General features: G+C 44.8%; 1 protein-coding gene across 14 annotated transcripts in view; it reads right to left on the bottom strand.

The window, feature by feature from the left end:
- magi1 (membrane associated guanylate kinase, WW and PDZ domain containing 1) overlaps window positions 1-19,564 on the bottom strand; it is a 299,144-nt gene that overhangs the window by 12,534 nt on the left and 267,046 nt on the right. For 12 of the 14 annotated variants that reach the window (XM_031901235.1, XM_031901239.1, XM_031901241.1 and 9 more), the window contains 6 exons: window positions 18,392-18,483; window positions 17,374-17,566; window positions 16,337-16,633; window positions 9,097-9,300; window positions 5,086-5,176; window positions 2,562-2,622 (listed from right to left, as the gene is read on the bottom strand). In XM_031901235.1, the coding sequence (XP_031757095.1) occupies window positions 2,562-2,622; window positions 5,086-5,176; window positions 9,097-9,300; window positions 16,337-16,633; window positions 17,374-17,566; window positions 18,392-18,483 (938 nt within the window). The remainder of the gene's footprint in view (window positions 1-2,561; window positions 2,623-5,085; window positions 5,177-9,096; window positions 9,301-16,336; window positions 16,634-17,373; window positions 17,567-18,391; window positions 18,484-19,564) is intronic. The other 2 variants (XM_031901231.1, XM_031901232.1) reach the window with 1 other exon arrangement.

Genomic DNA, 19,564 nt, shown 5'->3' with positions numbered 1-19,564 from the left:
GGGAGTCATGTTGTCAAATCAGAATCCCTGATACATGGCCATGCCAAATACAAAAGAAAGTTCAAGATCTATTAATTTCCAAGGGATAGAAGTAGAATTCCATCTTCTGTAAATGTCCGTCATGGCAGGTAGGACCAGCCCCTTCCATGTAAGTTCACAGCCCCGTGAATAATGTCAGACCGGAACCAATACAATTACCTACTAACTATTCACAGCCCTCGAGGGTAACACAGAACACTAGCAGCCGCAATAAATGTCACTGCTACAGAACTCATTATGGTTAGCTCTTTGCCTGTGTCAGGACGTTACATATCAACCCCTTTTCCGATTTTACTCTTGGGCTCATTTTATTCAACAAATGGGTTGAGAAAACGATCATTAAATTTTTAAGATAATGCTTTTATGGGCAAAACACCGCACTGCCAAAAATAGCAAAAATGTCTTCTTTAATGGACATTAGATTTACACGTTATTGCATCAGTAGCTGTGTTGTATTAACCAAGTAGAGCTCTTGATATAGTTGACTGGGGCAACTTCAAGTTACATACCTGTATATATTTATTTTTTACCCTTTCCCTAACTTATGGCTTCATACTAGGACATCTAATGTCTTTAGATTACTCTTTAGTCTTCATTTTCACAGTTGTCCTTCAGACTCATGACCTGATGATGCCCGAACTATGGGCTTTTTTTCTAGAAAACGCGGCAGCCGTGTTAATGCAGTGATCCCCAACCAGTGGCTCAGGGGCAACATGTTGCTCACCAACCCCTTGGATGTTGGAAAGGTTGAAAGGTTGGGGACCCCTGCATTAATGCTTCACTGGTAGAGGCCAATCGGAAGGCAATTGCCTTCATAGGTCATCTGGCTTACAGACCCATCCAAATAATCATGGGAACATAGTAAGTTAGGTTGAAAAAAGACGTACGTCCATCACGTTCAACCTGCCTAACTGCTAGTTGATCCAGAGGAAGGCAAAAACCCCATCTGAAGCCTCTCTAATTTGCCCCAGAGGGGAAAAATTCCTTCCTGACTCCAAGATGGCAATCGGACCAGTCCCTGGGGCAACTTGTACTAAGAGCTATCTCTCCTACCCCTGTATTCCCTCACTTGTACTGAGAGCTATCTCCTCTACCCCTGTATTCCCTCACTTGTACTAAGAGCTATCCCCCATAACCCTGTATTCCCTCACTTGTACTGAGAGCTATCCCCCCTACCCCTGTATTCCCTCACTTGTACTGAGAGCTATCCCCCCTACCCCTGTATTCCCTCACTTGTACTGAGAGCTATCTCCCCTACCCCTGTATTCCCTCACTTGTACTGAGAGCTATCCCCCCTACCCCTGTATTCCCTCACTTGTACTGAGAGCTATCTCCCCTACCCCTGTATTCCCTCACTTGTACTGAGAGCTATCTCCCCTACCCCTGTATTCCCTTACTTGTACTGAGAGCTATCTCCCATACCCCTGTATTCCCTCACTTGTACTGAGAGCTATCCCCCCTACCCCTGTATTCCCTCACTTGTACTGAGAGCTATCTCCCCTACCCCTGTATTCCCTCACTTGTACTGAGAGCTATCCCCCCTACCCCTGTATTCCCTCACTTGTACTGAGAGCTATCCCCCCTACCCCTGTATTCCCTCACTTGTACTGAGAGCTATCCCCCCTACCCCTGTATTCCCTCACTTGTACTGAGAGCTATCTCCCCTACCCCTGTATTCCCTCACTTGTACTGAGAGCTATCTCCCCTACCCCTGTATTCCCTCACTTGTACTGAGAGCTATCTCCCATACCCCTGTATTCCCTCACTTGCTAAGAATCCATCCAGCCCCTATATAAAGCTATATAATGTATCAGCCAGTACGACTGATTCGGGGAGGGAATCCCACAACCTCACAGCTCTCACTGTAACAAACCCTTCCTGAATATTTAAATGGAACCTCCCTTGGAAGGACCTACTGGTAAATAAGGTTTTAGAGAGGTTATTATATGATCTCCTTATAACATGGAGATGGGAGTATCACCTCGTCCAAAAGTGGCATTCCAATCCATATAAAAATGAAACGGAAGCTAAAGAATATTTGATTTCCACTGCTCGGTGCTTCTCAAGCCTATTTTCAAAGCTGTATATTTTCAGGACTATTACGGGGGCGAGTCACGTTGCGAGATCCACCTGTGCTCCTGGGAGGATACCTCCAAAATGCCAACAGTCGAGTTGGCCAGGAGGAACAGAATGACTTTCATCCAGCAAACGCTGAGCTTTACACAAGCCAAGGAACTTAAATGTAGGTAATTAGAAAGACGTAGCACTCATATACATTCCAGGGTCACGGTGACCCAGTTTGGCACCTATTTTGGTGGCTTCACCGACAGCCAATGATCTTCTCTATAATGACACTTCCATACACAGAGGTGCACAATTTGCTAGATATGGACCAACTACACAGTACAGAATGATCCAATAACCGCCTTTGAGTCGATCCCTACACCCGATGAAGTGAATATTTACCCGGATACAAGACATTGGTGCTATTTCTTTATATTTCTCTATATATAATCTCTTACCTGTGTGGCTGGTGAGTTCTTGAATTCAAACTGGGGCTCCGGCTTTGGTTTTGCATTATTTCTGCATGACAAACAAATACAATTAGACAGTGCCTCCGAGCCTTCGAATCAATCCCTGATTTCATTATACTAAATGATACCGACGCACATAAAGAAACATCTCTCACTTCTCAGTTTCACAAGGATGAAGCTCTGGTGTTTTAGAACCGAGATTTTTGGCTCGAGACAGAATTAAAGGTGGCTTGGTGCCCCCATTGGTGTATACAAGTGGCAGCATGTTTAACCAACTTACACAAGAAAAGGGAATGAAATGGGCAAGATTTTTCAATGTAAATCAAAGTCCCTTAACATTAATTCTGCTGCACCGACTGTCAGGAACTGACTGCCATTCCTATAGAAGTGACTCCTGTGTTGGCCTTTTATCTATTCTGGTATTTATTGGCAACATACAACACAGCAAGGCCAGAGCCCTAAGCAGTGAATGGAATAGTACAGAACGGGTGAACATTATACAGATTTTTGTAGATTTCTCTGCAGTTCTGCAGGTTTCAGGCCTCTCCAACAGACTGTCAGACAATCAGACTGCTGATGGGCAGGGACCGGCCGACTGTATAATTTCCTGTTTTCTAAGAATGAAAGTAGGAGGGCGGCCCCACGAGGGTGACTGACACTAACTGCGCCACTTGACAGGACTGACACTCAAATTGTAGCCTCACAATCAGGGAGCAAATCTGGTTCCCTGAGTCACTGCCCCCAGCCTGACTGACATTCTAGTAGGAACATGAAGCACTTGTAAATGACTGCTGGGGGCTACACGGGCCTAGATGTGCTGACCGCTGGGGGTAACTAGGGCCTAGATGTGATGACTGCTGGGGGTTACTAGGGCCTAGATGTGATGACTGCTGGGGGCTACTAGGGCCTAGATGTGATGACTGCTGGGGGCTACTAGGGCCTAGATGTGATGACTGCTGGGGGTTACTAGGGCCTAGATGTGATGACTGCTGGGGTCTACTAGGCCTAGATGACTGCTGGGGGTTACTAGGGCCTAGATGTGATGACTGCTGGGGTCTACTAGGCCTAGATGACTGCTGGGGGTTACAAGGGCCTAGATATGATGACTGTTGGGGGTTACAAGGGCCTAGATGGGATGACCGCGGGGGGTTACTAGACCTAGATGCGATGACTGCTGGGGGTTACTAGGCCTAGATGCAATGAGTGCTGGGGGTTACTAGGGCCTAGATGCGATGAGTGCTGGGGGTTACTAGGGCCTAGATGTGATGACTGCTGGGGGTTACTAGGGCCTAGATATGATGACTGTTGGGGGTTACAAGGGCCTAGATGTGATGACTGCTGGGGGCTACTAGGGCCTAGATGTGATGACTGCTGGGGGTTACTAGGGCCTAGATGTGATGACTGCTGGGGGTTACTAGGGCCTAGATGTGATGACTGCTGGGGGCTACTAGGGCCTAGATGTGATGACTGCTGGGGGCTACTAGGGCCTAGATGTGATGACTGCTGGGGGCTACTAGGGCCTAGATGTGATGACTGCTGGGGGTTACTAGGGCCTAGATGTGATGACTGCTGGGGGCTACTAGGCCTAGATGTGATGACTGCTGGGGGTTACTAGGGCCTAGATGTGATGACTGCTGGGGTCTACTAGGCCTAGATGACTGCTGGGGGTTACAAGGGCCTAGATATGATGACTGTTGGGTGTTACAAGGGCCTAGATGGGATGACCGCGGGGGGTTACTAGACCTAGATGCGATGACTGCTGGGGGTTACTAGGCCTAGATGCAATGAGTGCTGGGGGTTACTAGGCCTAGATGCGATGAGTGCTGGGGGTTACTAGGCCTAGATGCGATGAGTGCTGGGGGTTACTAGGCCTAGATGCGATGAGTGCTGGGGGTTACTAGGCCTAGATGTAATGAGTTCTGGAGGTTACTAGGCCTAGATGTGATGACTGCTAGGGGTTACTAGGCTAGGGCCTAGATGCGATGAGTGCTGGGGGTTACTAGGCCTAGATGCGATGAGTGCTGGGGGTTACTAGACCTAGATGCGATGACTGCTGGGGGTTACTAGGCCTAGATGCAATGAGTGCTGGGGGTTACTAGGCCTAGATGCGATGAGTGCTGGGGGTTACTAGGCCTAGATGCGATGAGTGCTGGGGGTTACTAGGCCTAGATGCGATGAGTGCTGGGGGTTACTAGGCCTAGATGTAATGAGTTCTGGAGGTTACTAGGCCTAGATGTGATGACTGCTAGGGGTTACTAGGCTAGGGCCTAGATGTGGTGAGTGCTGGGGGTTATTTCGCCTAAAGCTAATTTTGCGACTGTTATTACATGGTCTCCTTAAAAGTAAAGGAACGATTAACGATATGCTGCGTGTTGCACTATGTATCACATGCCAAAAACATAGAATCTACTGAGCCAGCACTATCCTCTATGTAACGACTGACTTGTACGGAACCTCAAAAGTTAAAACCAGCAAGCCAAATAAGCACAACGAAGCATATAAAACCTCTTACTTTGTTTCTTGGGGTATCGTTTGTGGCGTATGCGTGGTCGTAATCGTGGCAATCTTCTCTGCATTGGTTAATAAAGACGCGTTGGACGTTTCTAAAAGAAAAACAAAAAGTTTGTAACCCAAGATAAATGGTTGGAAGGAGGATCATGTATAATAGGCCTGACCCAACTTCAGATTCAGGGGGCTGGCAAAATGGAGCCGTACAGATTGTGGTACAAACCCAGAAGTTTAAGCAGATATTAAACACTTACTAAGTTACTCTATTCATATGGATAATGAACCATGTGACCATACATGGGCCAATAAAAGCTGGTGGCGGTCAGCAGTTTAAAAAATCATTCAGAAGTATGTTTAAAAATCCCATCAGGATGAGGAGCACATTGGTGCATTTATGGGGTCCTTGTCCCTTACTGTATCCTATTAATGTGATCCTGAGTACCAAACCTGATGGCCAATCAGATAAATCCAATATTGCCAACCTCACGGTGGACATATTGGGAGGCCTGGATAAGGATTCAAATAGGCCCTGGCATTCCAAGTACACAGAGGCCCAAACAGCCCCCCCACCAGCCCAATAAATAGTGACTGTCTATGGCAGTGGTTCTCAACCTTCCTACTGCCGTGACCCTTTAATACAGTTCCTCATGTTGTGGTGACCCCCAACCATAAAATTATTCCTAAGCCCATCGGAAATATGCGTTTTCCGATGGTCTTAGGCGACCCCTGTGAAAGGGTTGTTGGACCCCCAAAGTGGTCCTGACCCACTGGTTGAGAACCGCTGGTCTATGGCATCTTACAGTAGTCCCTCTGGCATTGGCCAAATCCACAGACTACCAGTCTGGGCCTGCATATAGGGAAATAATCTGCTCGCTTGGCCAGCTTTAGGCTGATGTTTGGTCTTTTTAGGTCTTTGCTGTGGGCCAACTGCCATTGGTTGTCTATTAGGTTCTACTCAATTTGGATGATCTTCTTCTCTATTTTTCTGGCTATCTCCTGTTTATTGGATGATAAACTATCACAAGCAAGGGAAGGGGTTTCTTCAAGAATGAAAATGAAGAGAACTAGTCTATGTGAAAAAGTGAATTCATTTGAGTTGTGGAAGCTTTTTGATCTTCAGCTTATGCATTGCCAACTGACAGTTGGTGCTACTAAGTTTTTAACGTTGACAAAGGCACGAACAGGGGTCTACCTAGTGCTTCCAATAGTCATGTTCTAACTGGTAAAGGGCTGGTTGTAGCTCAACCCAAAGAAATGAATATGAAATCCAATAATGGAAGGGGAAGTGTAATGAGATCAATGAGATCACTAGCACGTCATCCAATCAGGTGGCTGCAGCCCATAACCCTTTGCTTTCACAATGGATGGGAATTTATTTAATAAGGAAATATTCCCCAGAACCAATGAAAGCCATTCATTTATAGCCTAACAGCATGCAGTATTTCACAGAAAGCAGAACAATACATTATTGTGCAGAAATATCCTTAGCAAAGTCCTTAGCAACAATCCATCTTGGAGATTTTCCAATGTGTGTTTATTCTTTAAACACAAGCCCATAGCAACCTGCTCATCCATTGGCATAACTCACGGCTGAACCGAGAGTCCATACCTGGAACCCTGTGTGATTTATGAAGGGCTGTAAGCGACTGTTTTCGTTATATTTTATGCAGATGAAATTGATGGCAAATAACTGCACACATCAGCGCTTCCATTAATCGCTAACTGGGCTGAAGGCTTGAAGCCGCGCTGAACAGGGGGCACATTTATAGGATGCAGCGCACGTTTGGCTCATAGATTATACGGGTCGGGAAGTTCTAGAGGATTGGTTCCGTCTTGCTTCATCTGCTGCTTCTATTTAATTTAGGTTACAATGATAATAACCAGAACAAAAGGTCCTCCTAGTGTCATTGTGTTTCTATTCTGAACAGGAGCAACGCCCAACTTATTTTTACGTGAAACAATTATTCAATTCAACCTGTTGGATGTTATATAAACAAGTCAATGGATCCCCTGGGCAGGCTCGGAGACATAAATATCCCTGGGCGTGTCACATCTGCCCCAGGTTCTGCCCAACCTCAGGTGTTGGCAATTCAATATAATCCCCCAGTGCCTCTCTGTGTTGTCTCACTGGGTCAGGAGCCCACTGTTTCTTGTCCATTTTGCTTCCTACCACCAGGGGCAGAATCAAAAAAGTTCTACTATTTCCCCATAACAGGGCAGAATGCTTGGCTGGATATAAGCATGGGCGATACTATGGCCAACCTGGGCACTCTTGACCAAGCCAACAGCTAATTCATAGGTGAAACCTATGGTTAGTAGGATATTGATAGGTAAAGCTGGCCATACAAGTTAATATTTGCTCGTATGGAGAGGTCACCAAGCAAGTAAACCTTTCACGGATATGTCCACCTTGGGTGGGCAATATTGGGCTAATTTAATTGTTTGGCCCTATTACAATGATGGACATAGGAGCCATTGGACCAAGGACCACATCAATGAGCCAATGTGGTCTCTGATTCAAAGGGAAAATCAAACCTACCCGACTGACACCTGGCCAATTTTCGGCCAGATGTTGATGGTGGGGGCCCATCTGAAGTTCCTATACATGGGCAGATAAGTAGCCAAATTGGTCTAAAGGACTCAAACCTGCCTGTGTTTGACCACCTTAAGGCTACAAAATCCCATTGGGTACATACGGTATCAGAGCATGAAGTTCTGATGTAATGGGTCTGTACGGGGCCCCATGTGATTTGGTCCACGGGTGGCCAAATTTAGAAAATATCTGCTCATTTGGAAACATCGACAAACGATTAAAAGTCTACTCTTTGGGGCTCCAGCACTTGTACCCATAGGGGTTAATAAACGAGCCCCTATGTCTCATCTGATGTTTTGGTTGGAATCTACAGTAGATATAGTAAAAAAAAAAAAATGAGGAAAACAGCAGCACTCTGGTTTACTCAAGTGCCAAAGGCAACGTTTCGGGCTTCAATCCAGCCCTTTATCAAGCCTAATAGTACAAATACAAACAAGTGTTTAAATACCCACAGGAAGAGGAGGATCCGTCCATATTCACCCTCATTTAACCCATAATATTCTGTGAATGTATTTAGTGCACACAATGAAATGCAAACTTAGTGCCTATGTATACAGTATAACAAGTGCCCTGTGGCATGTATCACATATAACAAATTGAACAGATCTTGAAATGGACAGCATCTTACTGCGGTGTATTTCATCTATCAAATATCTCTCTGGCTCCAATGCCGAATTCAGGGGACAATTAACCCCATATTCACCTCCATTTAACCCATGATATTCTGTGAACATATTTAGCGTACACAATGAATTACAAGCTAAATTCCTGTGTATACAATATACTAAGTGCCCTGTGACATGTATCACATATAACAAATTGAACAGATCTTGAAATGGACAGTATCTTACTGCCCCCCACGTGATTTAGTACACGGGTGGCCAAATTTAGAAAATATCTGCTCATTTGGAAACATCGACAAACAAGATAATTTACCCGTGCACATTTTTAAAGAAGCAGGGTCCTTTATTAATAGTATATGATTAAAAGTCTACTCTTTAGGCCTCCAGCACTTGTGCCCATAGGGGTTAATAAACAAGCCCCTATGTCTCATCTGATGATTTGATTGGAACCTACAGTAGATATAGTAGCACAGCATTCAGCCGCCGGGTTCAGCCAAGGAAAGCAAAGAAAACTTTTTGCTTATGCCTCAGCATTGAGTTGCAGTCAACACTGTTGTGTTTGATGTCCAGAAGGTGTTTGAAGTCAGAACTGGCTGAGTTGCCCGAAGCATCCCTTAGCAAGTGTCTCAGCCCCCATAGAAACACCGCAGGATACGTCGGGTATCAGATAAGCTCCTGCCGGGCTCCAGTCTAATAAAGCAGACTTCCTGCATTTCAAGGTTATCATTTACTTTCCGCGAAGCAGAATAAAATATTCAATAAAATATTCAACAGAGAAAAACACAAAGCTGTACATTACCATCGCCGGGAATGATGCGCAGAGTCACGGTGTTCCCCGCTTCCTTTATTAAATTGACGATGTCCGAGTGTGACTTGTTGGTGATGGAGCACCCGTTAACGGCCAAGATCCGGTCCCCCACTTTCAGCTTGCCGCAGCGATCCGCGGGGCTCCCCTCTATTATCCGACCTATTTTGTGAGGCATGGCCACACATGCATTGCCGGCTTTAGGTATTTGTGGTGGGTTTTTTTGTTTTGGTTTTGTTAAAAGTGGTGTGAGAGATATCGGAAGGGCACAGGAGAGAAGGATTGAAAAGGGAAAAGAAGGTTAAGGGTTAATAACGCCTGAAGCCAAAAAAATAGGGTATTAGGAGAGTTTTTGCTCGGCAGAAAAACATTGGCAAGTCGTGGGTTTGAGTTTTAAGGTTTGAACATAGGATTATAGTCTTGTAATGCAGGGCAGCCAATCAGGGGCTTGCTTTCATTGCTCTATCTCTGCTAGACCAGTAAGAGATCATTTCTTACTGGCCAAGCATTACAGCATGTTTGCCTGCATCCCTGCTAGTGTATAAAAGTCAGGGCCATCTATTCTGCTCTCCACTAGTGACACTCTCCACTCATTTCACTTCTCCGGAAATTTGCGAAACGCATTGAAGTCTACGGGCAGTGGCGACTTTTTCCAAGCCCTGTGACTTTTTTTTTTTTCCAAATACACTGGAGTCTATGGGCGTTTTTTCAACACAAAACATTTCACCCATTATTTTGAAGTCATGTCCTTGGGTCTGGGAAACAGGGATCCAGAGAGAACCCAACCCAAGTCATTCTGCATTAGATCTGATTATATAGGAGCTTAGTGGGAATTGTATTTGTTTTTCCTTTATGACTGAAAGAGAGAGAAAGCTATGACCATAAAGCTACAAGGATCCAGCAGCAGTTAATATTAACAGCCCGGAATCCAAGCCAGATGGCTCTATACTCAATAGCTCTTTCTTCAATCATTTTTCCCTTCATTATCCCATGACTACTTTATTGCTACATACTGTATTTGTGTATCACTCTGCCGTAGCCCTGACTGGTATTTTCAGTTGAATTTTTCTAATACAAAACAGCCCACATACACTTGCCAATGTTTAGGCCTTTCTTGAGCATTAAAGAATAACCCCCATCCCCTTATTATCCGCAACCCCCCCATTCACCTCAGGTGCTTAGTGCCGCGTGCGAAAGCAAATGGAAACGGCTTCTCTTATTACCACCGAAGGAACATAGCAAGCCCCGAGCGGACTCCCATGAGAAGGGTACAAAGTGCAGGTACAAGAGCAGGCACCATTGTGACGTCATGCACAGGTTTAACATAATAATATAATAATAATAACAATGTACATACAGTATATATAACATAATGCAACATTTAAGCAACGACAGTCACTAATTGGCTTATTAATAAATGGGTAGAGCTTAGGGCATAATTGCTTTGGAGAGACTTTATAGTAGACTTCACAATAGATTGTCCACGACCTCCTGGAAGAAACCAATTATTCTTTCTAATGTTTTTCATACCTTTCTGGCTAATGAGTTTCAGTATAAGGAAAGGAAACCTAACCCTCCCAGAAAACCCCCCACTGCCCCTTTCCAAACTGCACCTAAAGCACTAGCAAAGACTGAGCTGTGCATAACATTTGTCAGCGGCCATGTTGGGCCTAGGGTTGCCACCCAGCTTGTATGTGACCAGGCTAGCAACGGCAAACCGCCAGCTAAGGCCACTGCCGGTATTACTAATTGAATGGCATTATATTTGCAGGTAAATTTGTAAGGGTGGCAACCCTACCTATAAATCCCTCTCCGTGGCCAATCACCAATCGTGGCATGTCCACCTACACGCCCCATTATATCATTACTCCACCCCAGGTGGCATCACTCCCTGCCCCTCAACCAAATTGCCAGTATTAACATAAAGAAAGGTAGTAATTCTAGTTTGGCCACTTTCCCTAACCAGGGTCAGACTAGGCCAACTTATAAAGGGAAAAGGACAAACATTAAGTGATTAATTGATTTGTCCAGGGTTGCCACCGGGAATCAACCCATCAAGTCAACTCCTCCTCCCTTGAGTGCCCGCCCCTGGTGGGCCCCAAACACCCCCAACACTGTCCCTTAAGGTGGCCATACACAGGCCGATTGTAGCTGCTGATATCGGTCCCTTAGACCCTTAGGGCAGCAATGAGGGGCCTGCCCGACTGACATCTGACCTGAAATTGGCCAGATCTCAATCGGGCAGGTTAAAAGATTCAGTCAGATTGGGGACCCCATGGGCTCGTTGATGTGGTCCCTGAACCAACTGCGCCCATTGCTCCCGTTATAATTCGATCATTTGCCCCCAGGGCAAAACAATCGAATTAGCCTACATTTTCTCCAATATCGCCCACCCATATCGGGAGAAGATCCGCTCGCTTGGCGACCTCGCGTGTATGCCCACCTTTACTGCTTCTGGCTCTTGATCACCCCTACACAGCTCTGCTTGGAATGGGGGACCAGGAATATCTTCGAGAGCGCCTTTCATTATAGTGATGCTCCCAAAAACGTAATTCCGACACCAAATGTTTGTTAATATTGGTCACAGAGAATGAGCTAAAATGCCTTATTAAAGGGGATTGGGCTAAATAGTTTTATTTTACAGCTTAATATAAAAATTTCCTTCCAGTAGCACCAACACTTTATAACCATACGTTCCCTTGATAAACTTGCAATCAATGTGCTTTCTATTTATGGCCCTCATTAGATCCGTAGTAAAACTCTAGCACATAAAAGGGACAGTTGCCATTAAATGGAAAGCCTTTATAATACAGAGTTAAGGGCCCTATTTACTAAATCAGATTTATTCTTTCCCGTGCCCTTTATTGATTTATTTTATTTGAATATTTATGCAGTAATATAATAAAAAGTCCTAAGTTTGACCATAGTAGTAACCCATTGAAAATAAACATCTGATTGGTTTCTAAGAGCTGACCAGCAAATGCTACCTGCTGATTAGTTGTTATGGGTTACTAGACAAGTAGCCTACGATCATTTATTACATAACCCCATTAATATATTTTTTTGTGGAAACGGACATTGTTTTTTCTGCTACAAACAGACTGATTTTCATTTGTCAACTTTTTGGAATAATCAGTGGGCAATCAGCATGACAGCAGCAGAAAAAAAAAAGTAAAAACTGGTGGTAAAACCCTATTGGCCCACATCCATATTCTGCTATGAAATGAAGGCCAAATAAGCCAAATTCTGATGGTTTAGACTTATTTGGCCTCCACTTCATAGCAGAGAATGGATGTTGCCGAGGTGACTCTGGAGAGTCTTAAATGAAGACCCTTAATGGAAGTCAGGACAAAGGGCTGAAAATGAGTCCTTCATGCTCAATGACTGAGATATAAGGATAGATGGCCAAAGCAGTCCTCAGGTTCACTGAAGTCTAGTGTAATAGATGGCTGGGTAGGTAGCTCCACCGGTGTCTAGGGATGGACATCTGGTTGAGAACCACCATGTGGTCTATTATTCTCTGTATTACCAATAAAACACATCCCATTTATGGAGCCCAAGTTACTGAGAATCATGAACAATCAACATGGAAAGATCTTTTCTCCACTACCATGGTAAGGGCCTCGTGTAACATGTTCTCCTCCTGGAAGTGGCAGGGGAAGTATCAAAATAGTGCCCCATTACAGAAGAACTGTATCATACCTCCAAACAGGACTTGTTCATAATTCACTTACTGAACAAAAATCTACCCAAAAGCGAGTGGGGCTTGTGGCAGATCAGGGGCACAGACTACCAGAATATCTCCAAGTGGGCCTCAACTAAGGATAATTCCCATCTGCTTATTTTTATTTCCACATAGAGCCTGTATAAACCAGCTGGATCTATCTATGTGTACTTAGTGTTGGACCGGGACCCCAGGGGCCACCAGAAAACCTTAGACCCTAGGCCCACTCTCCTAACTATTTTTCCTCCTTTCCTCACCCAACCTCTTTATTCCCCTAGTCTTTTATTTACACGCTAGCATCTATTCTTCCATCTATTTCTCCTCTTTGTTCCCATTCAGAAATAGGGAATTACCATGAAGCCGGCCAAATGGTCAGGAGCAGGAGGGCCACTGACACCTGGGCCCCCCGGGAGTTTTCCTGGTATCCTGGTGGGCCAGTCTGACACTGCGTGTGCTTGCTATGATCATGGGACTTGGTTTCCAGGTTCTCTGGTGGCCCAAGGAGACCAAGCTCAATAATGTAGAGGGAGATGCAAGAAGGCCTGGTAGATAAGGAACATGGTCTATATAGTCCCAGGTGAGGTTGGAAGCTGCTCTGTACCCCATTGTGAACATTCAGCAATAATTCTATTTGTTGACTTTCAGGGACAGCCTTCAGGTCTGTGTGACACTCAGTGGGACCTCTATAGACCTAAAGGCCATCCCTGCAATTTCCAAAACTGCTCTTATCAGTTTATTTGGTGCAGAAAGTCCCAGCCGGGGAGTTGTTTGCTCCACTTAAAAGCCTGAATACTAAAAAAGCAACAGTGGCTCCTAAAGTGCCTTATTAAAAAATCATTTCTGCATCAGATTTTAAGACTAAAGGCCGCAAATTGTTGCGCAGCCTGCAGTATATTTTATTTAAAACAGAAGTTAATAAGGAAACTGCATCTGCTACTTAGCTTTCCATATATAATTTACGCCTGCTTTTATTGCTCCCTATACAGACGCGCAGAGGCCATAAACCTGCAGGCGTGGGCAGAAGAGGGGCCCAATAACTGCACATTTTACTGCCGTCTGGGGCTTCGGATGATCGTCGGCTCCTTATAGGAATAAATCCATGGGCAAAGTACTTGGAAAGCTTATAAATCCTTCATCTTAAATTTCAGTTGCTAATACAGGTATGGGGTCCCTTATCCAGAAACCCATTATCCAGAAAGCTCCGAATTACGGAAAGCCCGTCTCCCATAGACTCCATTTTAATAAAATAATTCAGCATTTTAAAACTTATTTCCTAATTCTCTGTAAAAATAAAACAGTACCTGTACTTGATCCCAACTAAGATATAATTACCCCTTATTGGGGCAGAACAGCCCTATTGGGTTTATTTAATGGTTAAATGATTCCCTTTTCTCTGTAATAATAAAACAGTACCTGTACTTGATCCCAACTAAGATATAATTACCCCTTATTGGGGCAGAACAGCCCTATTGGGTTTATTTAATGGTTAAATGATTCCCTTTTCTCTGTAATAATAAAACAGTACCTGTACTTGATCCCAACTAAGATATAATTACCCCTTATTGGGGGCAGAACAGCCCTATTGGGTTTATTTCATGGTTAAATGATTCCCTTTTCTCTGTAATAATAAAACAGTACCTGTACTTGATCCCAACTAAGATATAATTACCCCTTATTGGGGCAGAACAGCCCTATTGGGTTTATTTAATGGTTAAATGAGTAGTTGCTTGATTTTATAGGAGAAAGGGGGCGGGGACACATGATACTTCCACTTCCTGGATAAACAAATGTACAGGGTATACAGGTCCTTTTCAAAAAATTAGCATATTGTGATAAAGTTCATTATTTTCTGTAATGTACTGATAAACATTAGACTTTCATATATTTTAGATTCATTACACACAACTGAAGTAGTTCAAGCCTTTTCTTGTTTTAATATTGATGATTGTGGCATACAGCTCATGGAAACCCAAAATTCCTATCTCAAAAAATTAGCATATCATGAAAAGGTTCTCTAAACGAGCTATTAACCTAATCATCTGAATCAACAAATTAACTCTAAAAACCTGCAAAAGATTCCTGAGGCTTTTAAAAACTCCCAGCCTGGTTCATTACTCAAAACCGCAATCATGGGTAAGACTGCCGACCTGACTGCTGCCCAGAAGGCCATCATTGACACCCTCAAGCAAGAGGGTAAGACACAAAAAGAAATTTCTGAACGAATAGGCTGTTCCCAGAGTGCTGTATCAAGGCACCTCAGTGGGAAGTCTGTGGGAAGGAAAAAGTGTGGCAGAAAACGCTGCACAACGAGAAGAGGTGACTGGGCCCTGAGGAAGATTGTGGAGAAGGACCGATTCCTGACCTTGGGGGACCTGCGGAAGCAGTGGACTGAGTCTGGAGTAGAAACATCCAGAGCCACCGTGTACAGGCGCGTGCAGGAAATGGGCTACAGGTGCTGCATTCCCCAGGTCAAGCCACTTTTGAACCAGAAACAGCGGCAGAAGCGCCTGACCTGGGCTACAGAGAAGCAGCACTGGACTGTTGCTCAGTGGTCCAAAGTATGTCATTCGGAAATCAAGGTGCCAGAGTCTGGAGGAAGACTGGGGAGAGGGAAATGCCAAAATGCCTGAAGTCCAGTGTCAAGTACCCACAGTCAGTGATGGTCTGGGGTGCCATGTCAGCTGCTGGTGTTGGTCCACTGTGTTTTATCAAGGGCAGGGTCAATGCAGCTAGCTATCAGGAGATTTTGGAGCACTTCATGCTTCCATCTGCTGAAAAGCTTTATGGAGATGAAGATTTCATTTTTCAGCATGACCTGGCACCTGCTCACAGTGCCAAAACCACTGGTAAATGGTTTACTGACCATGGTATTACTGTGCTCAATTGGCCTGCCAACTCTCCTGACCTGGACCCCATAGAGAATCTGTGGGATATTGTGAAGAGAAAGTTGAGAGACACAAGACCCAACACTCTGGATGAGCTTAAGGCCGCTATTGAAGCATCCTGGGCCTCCATAACACCTGAGCAGTGCCACAGGCTGATTGCCTCCATGCCACGCCACATTGAAGCAGTCATTTCTGCAAAAGGATTCCCGACCAAGTATTGAGTGCATAACTGAACATAATTATTTGAAGGTTGACTTTTTTTGTATTAAAAACACTTTTCTTTTATTGGGCGGATGAAATATGCTAATTTTTTGAGATAGAAATTTTGGGTTTTCATGAGCTGTATGCCACAATCATCAATATTAAAACAAGAAAAGGCTTGAACTACTTCAGTTGTGTGTAATGAATCTAAAATATATGAAAGTCTAATGTTTATCAGTACATTACAGAAAATAATGAACTTTATCACAATATGCTAATTTTTTGAAAAGGACCTGTATAAAAAGTAAAACCTAAGAATGAATACGGCCAGAAACGCTGTATTGAATATACAGAACTTACAGTACCAGCCCAGAGGTTCAGCAGCCCTATAACCGTAATTATAAAGAATTATCACTCCACTTACCAAAAGTAGTCCCGGCTTCTGGCCGGCTGACAGAAGACACAATGACAAATCCAAATCCTTCATTTTCACCGCGTCGGATCTCGACATCATACGGCTGAACCACGGTGCTGACGTTGCCGCTCCCGCCGCCTCCGCCACTGCCAATGCCGCTGGTGCTGCCGCTGCCTGAACTGACAGTGTTTAAGGAGTTTTGGCTGCCTTGGGGCGTCCGCTTCTCCTCCGTTAGAGACGCCGGCTGGGTGCTGCTATGGTGCGAGGATGCTGGTGATGCAGGAGCTTCGTTCTCTGCCTTTGGAACTAAAAGAAGAAAGAAAAATGATCTCATAAAATGGAATACAGGATTTCTCCATACTAGGCACAATTGAGAAGGAACAGCCCATAAGCCTCTACAGAGATACATTCAACTTATGGCAGCATAGGTAATTCTCTGTACGAAGCACAATGCAGCAGGAACAGCCCCCTAAGTTTGCTCATAGCCTGTACAGAGAGATACCATAAAACTATGGCACATAGGGATTCCCCTGTACTAAGCACAATTCAGCAGGAACAGCCCCCTAAGTTTGCTCATAGCCTGTACAGAGAGATACCATAAAACTATGGCACATAGGGATTCCCCTGCACTAAGCACAATTCAGCAGGAACAGCCCCCTAAGTTTGCTCATAGCCTGTACAGAGAGATACCATAAAACTATGGCTGCATAGGGATTCCCCTGTACTAAGCACAATTCAGCAGGAACAGCCCCCTAAGTTTGCTCATAGCCTGTACAGAGAGATACCATAAAACTATGGCACATAGGGATTCCCCTGTACTAAGCACAATTCAGCAGGAACAGCCCCCTATGTTTGCCCATAGCCTGTACAGAGAGATACCATAAAACTATGGCACATAGGGATTCCCCTGTACTAAGCACAATTCAGCAGGAACAGCCCCCTAAGTTTGCTCATAGCCTGTACAGAGAGATACCATAAAACTATGGCACATAGGGATTCCCCTGTACTAAACTCAGCAGGAAGATGGATACCCGTTCTGTACGCACCCGGATAGATCGTTTTTCGTCTGATCGTTAGATTGACGTGTCCTTGCTTCGCAGCCTGTTGCATAAGCTGTACGACGAGTTGATGAGATTTTCCAACAACCGCTGTTCCATCCACACAGATAAGCTCGTCACCAGAGCGCAACCGCCCGTCGGCATCCGCTGACCCCAGTGGCACAATATGACCTATGAAGATCTGTCCAGAGGAGAAAAACCGTTGCCGGTAAGTAGGTTTATATTGCGTATATATCCCATTGCCGCTAAAATGGCAATTTACTGGTCACCTGTTTAAAAGCAAACATCTTATTGGTCCTGGGCAAACTTAGCGTCTTTTATTACATAGCCCCTTGTGTTCTATGGCTAATATTTGGCACAACCGGGACAAATACAAAGCCAATCAACGGCCACCACAGGGAAGAGAACTTAAATGCTATTGGCCACAGATCTTTGGGAAAAAAAAATAAATAAATGAGCCATTTTTATGTCTCCAAAAACTCTCATCATATTCCTGTTGCCATGAGAACCAATTTGCTAGAAGAGTCTTTTATTTAGTATGCAAAATAATGACTTGCTATAAACACTCATTTTATATTGTGAAGTTATTAGGCAAAAAGCCTTTAATCTCCAATTTTAACAGCATTTGTTCCATCTCCTCTATGATACATAGTTATTAGGGGGGAGAAAGGTTTAATTGATCCAGTTTGATCCTTGTATCATAAAGAACATAGTGGCAAAAAGCTTCCCTGGTGGGTTGGGTATTTACACCACTGGCATTTAATGGAACTCAAAGAGAAAATATAACCATAGAGATGAACCCATCAAAGGCAAGAGCGCCTCTAGTGGCAATCAATACCCTGTGCTGTTCTATGGCCTGTCTCTGCTCAAGCAATGTTGGCGTCTTTTCAATAGAGATATAAATAGAGACTACCTACTGACAGAAAGGAACAATAACTTTTTAAATATTCAATTCCTGTTGGTTTTTGTAGCTGATTATATTTTTTGAGGGAGTAAAATGACTTACTGGTTCTCCAGGCTCATTTCCACCGAGAATTCGAAACCCAAATCCAGTTTCCTTTCGCCACAAAAATATATCATGCTCTTGAAAGTCTGGAACTGGGTAAAAAAAAAATAAAAAAAATAAAAAAAAATGAATAGCTGCAATAGCAGTGGGGGGATAATAGCCTCTGGGAAGGGACTGGGGCTGTGGGATAGCAGGTATAGTAGGGAGAGATGGTGCCTATAGTAGCAGTGGGGGGATAATAGCCTCTGGGAAGGGACTGGGGCTGTGGGATAGCAGGTATAGTAGGGAGAGATGGTGCCTATAGTAGCAGTGGGGGGATAATAGCCTCTGGGAAGGGACTGGGGCTGTGGGATAGCAGGTATAGTAGGGAGAGATGGTGCCTATAGTAGCAGTGGGGGGATAATAGCCTCTGGGAAGGGAGTGGGGCTGTGGGATAGCAGGTATAGTAGGGAGAGATGGTGCCTATAGTAGCAGTGGGATAATAGCCTCTGGGAAGGGACTGGGGCTGTGGGATAGCAGGTATAGTAGGGAGAGATGGTGCCTATAGTAGCAGTGGGGGGATAATAGCCTCTGGGAAGGGACTGGGGCTGTGGGATAGCAGGTATAGTAGGGAGAGATGGTGCCTATAGTAGCAGTGGGGGGATAATAGCCTCTGGGAAGGGACTGGGGCTGTGGGATAGCAGGTATAGTAGGGAGAGATGGTGCCTATAGTAGCAGTGGGGGGATAATAGCCTCTGGGAAGGGACTGGGGCTGTGGGATAGCAGGTATAGTAGGGAGAGATGGTGCCTATAGTAGCAGTGGGGGGATAATAGCCTCTGGGAAGGGACTGGGGCTGTGGGATAGCAGGTATAGTAGGGAGAGATGGTGCCTATAGTAGCAGTGGGATAATAGCCTCTGGGAAGGGACTGGGGCTGTGGGATAGCAGGTATAGTAGGGAGAGATGGTGCCTATAGTAGCAGTGGGATAATAGCCTCTGGGAAGGGACTGGGGCTGTGGGATAGCAGGTATAGTAGGGAGAGATGGTGCCTATAGTAGCAGTGGGGGGATAATAGCCTCTGGGAAGGGACTGGGGCTGTGGGATAGCAGGTATAGTAGGGAGAGATGGTGCCTATAGTAGCAGTGGGGGGATAATAGCCCCTGGGAAGCAGGTATGGAAGGGTAAAATGGTTTGA

Source organism: Xenopus tropicalis, chromosome 4 (assembly GCF_000004195.4).
Source record: "Xenopus tropicalis strain Nigerian chromosome 4, UCB_Xtro_10.0, whole genome shotgun sequence".
NCBI classification, from domain to species: domain Eukaryota; kingdom Metazoa; phylum Chordata; class Amphibia; order Anura; family Pipidae; genus Xenopus; species Xenopus tropicalis.
Note: the sequence above shows the minus strand (reverse complement) of the source record. Positions and strands in the feature narration are given on the sequence as shown.